At 55.6% G+C, this 2,216-nt stretch overlaps 1 protein-coding gene across 1 annotated transcript in view; it reads right to left on the bottom strand.

The window, feature by feature from the left end:
• WDR70 (WD repeat domain 70) overlaps positions 1-1,525 on the bottom strand; it is a 133,413-nt gene extending 131,888 nt beyond the window's left edge. The window contains exon 1 of the mRNA XM_010008752.1: positions 1,334-1,525. Within this exon, the coding sequence (XP_010007054.1) occupies positions 1,334-1,525 (192 nt within the window). The remainder of the gene's footprint in view (positions 1-1,333) is intronic.
• Positions 1,526-2,216: the final 691 nt, after the last annotated feature.

A 2,216-nucleotide genomic window follows, 5' to 3' on the forward strand; every position in this document is an offset into this window, starting at 1 on the left:
GGCCGGCCCACGCTGCCCCGGCGCGGCACCGCCCGGCACCGCCCGCTCTCCCATCCCCGCAGCGATTCGGCCCCGCACCGACCCGCCGGTGTGACCGGGAGGGCTCGGCCAGACCCCGCAGAACGTACCCGAAATCAAACCGTGTTTAGCGTCGCCCAGGCCCTTCCTGGGCCCTGAGGCGCTTGGTGCCGTGACCGCTGTGGGGGGGGAGCTGGCTCCGGTGACCCGCTGCCCTCTCGGGGAAGAGCCTTTTCCTGATGTCCGGTCTGAACGTCCCCCGCTGCAGCTTCATTCCTCCTCCCCGTGCCCTGTTGCTGGCCAGCAAAGAGAGGGGATGAGCACTGTCTCCTCCACTGCCCCCCAGGGGGAAGGTGTAGCCTGCCCTGAGATCCCCTCTCAGCCTTCTCCAGGCTGAACGAGCCCAGTGACCTCAGCTGCTCTTGAGACCTCTTCACCCTCCTCTGAACATGCTCCCATGGTTTGATTTCTGTCTCCTGTTGGGGTGCCCACAGTGCTCAAGGTGGGGCTGTGCCAGGACAGTGCTCAGTCAGACCATCACCCTCCTTGACCAGCCTGCTCTGCTGTGCTGGGTGCACCCCAGGGCACAGCTGGCCCTTTGGCCTGCCAGGCCACCCTGTTAACTCATTCAGCTTGACATCAAACCAACACCCCAGATCTCTTCCCACAGGGCTGCTCTCCAGCCTCTCATCCTCCGCTTTATACGGATAACCAGGACTGCCCCTTCTTAGATGAAGAATCCTGAACTTGGCCTTGCTAAATTTCACACAGCTGGTGATTGCCCAGCTCTCTAGTCTATCCAGATCTACCTGTAAGGCCTCTACCCTCAGGGGACTCCACAGCTACTCCTACTCTATTATCATCAGCAAACTTACTGAGTGCACAGAGACAGGGAGCTACTGGAAAGAGTCCAGAGGGTGATGAGAATGACGGGGATTGGAGCATCTCCCTTATGAGGAAAGGTTGAGAGCTGGGGCTCTTCAGTCTGGAGATGAGAAGGCTGAGGGGAGACCTTATAAATGCCTGTAAGCATCTAAATGGTGGATGCAAGGAAGATGGAGACAGGCTTCTCAGTAGTTCCCAGTGTCAGAACAAGGGGCAACAGGTACAAGTTGGAACACTCCTCATTTAAATATTAGGAAAAACTTTACAGTGAGGGTGGCAGAGCACTGGAACAGGCTGCCCAGGGAGGTTGCAGAGTCTCCATCTGTGGATATACTCAAAACCTGGATGCAGCCCTGAGCAATGTGCTCTAGGTGATCCTACTTCAGTGGGAGGGTTGGACTAGGCGATTTCTAGTGGTCCCCCTTCCAACTTTTGCAATTCTGTGATACATTCCTGCATCCAGAGCATTTGCAAAAGCATTAAAGACCACTGGCCCTAAAACTGAGCCCAGAACCGCCTTGTGACTACTGACAGCCTTTTTCTCTTGAGAGGATACAGGGAGAATTTCCCAATTTTTAATGTGAACCCTGTGGGGTGTAGGGCTTAACTTCAGGTTCTCCATTTGGAAAGCAGCATGGAGAGAATTTTCCTTCTCCTGCCAGGTGCCTCTCCCACAGGTTAAGCTTTCTGGAATAGGCACTGTACAGATCCAGGAGCACAGTCACTGCAGTCAGGGCAGCAAATATGTTTTTGAACCAGACCCGTTATTTTATTTCAGGTTTCACTCAGTCCTAAGGCTTCCTATGAACGTTTGGGAATGCCTTTGCTGTCCAGAGCAGGCACATCACCAAGCTTAGCCTCAGTAAGTGGACAGTCTCAGACACACTGAGGTGACATCCCAAACTCTGCAATGGCAGCAGCCACACTGGGTCTGTGCCCTGCAGAGGTGACTTGCTCTGCTTCCACCCCTCAGCTCCACAGAAAGGTGCAGTGGATGCCTTTGATGGGGTCTCCTCTCTGCTTTTGGCTTACACCACTACACTCAAAATCCACACTGAGTAACTCTGGCGAATAAAGCCTTGCCAGGGTATCACATCAGGCTCGGGATACAAAAGATCTTTGACTGGGCTGTCATAGGTCCTCCAGGAGCTACAGTGACCACCTAGTAGAGATGCAGGCACGGAGCTGCCCAGGGCCACACACCACTGACAGCAGCCACTCTCCGCTGCTCCCCTGGGAGCCTCCTTCTCACAACCGATCGCGCCGGGCCCTCGGCTGAGCCCACACGCCCCTCGGCAAGGCCCGAAGCGGCA

The sequence above is a fragment of the Chaetura pelagica genome, unplaced genomic scaffold, assembly GCF_000747805.2.
Source record: "Chaetura pelagica isolate M959 unplaced genomic scaffold, ChaPel_1.0 scaffold31, whole genome shotgun sequence".
NCBI lineage: Eukaryota > Metazoa > Chordata > Aves > Apodiformes > Apodidae > Chaetura > Chaetura pelagica.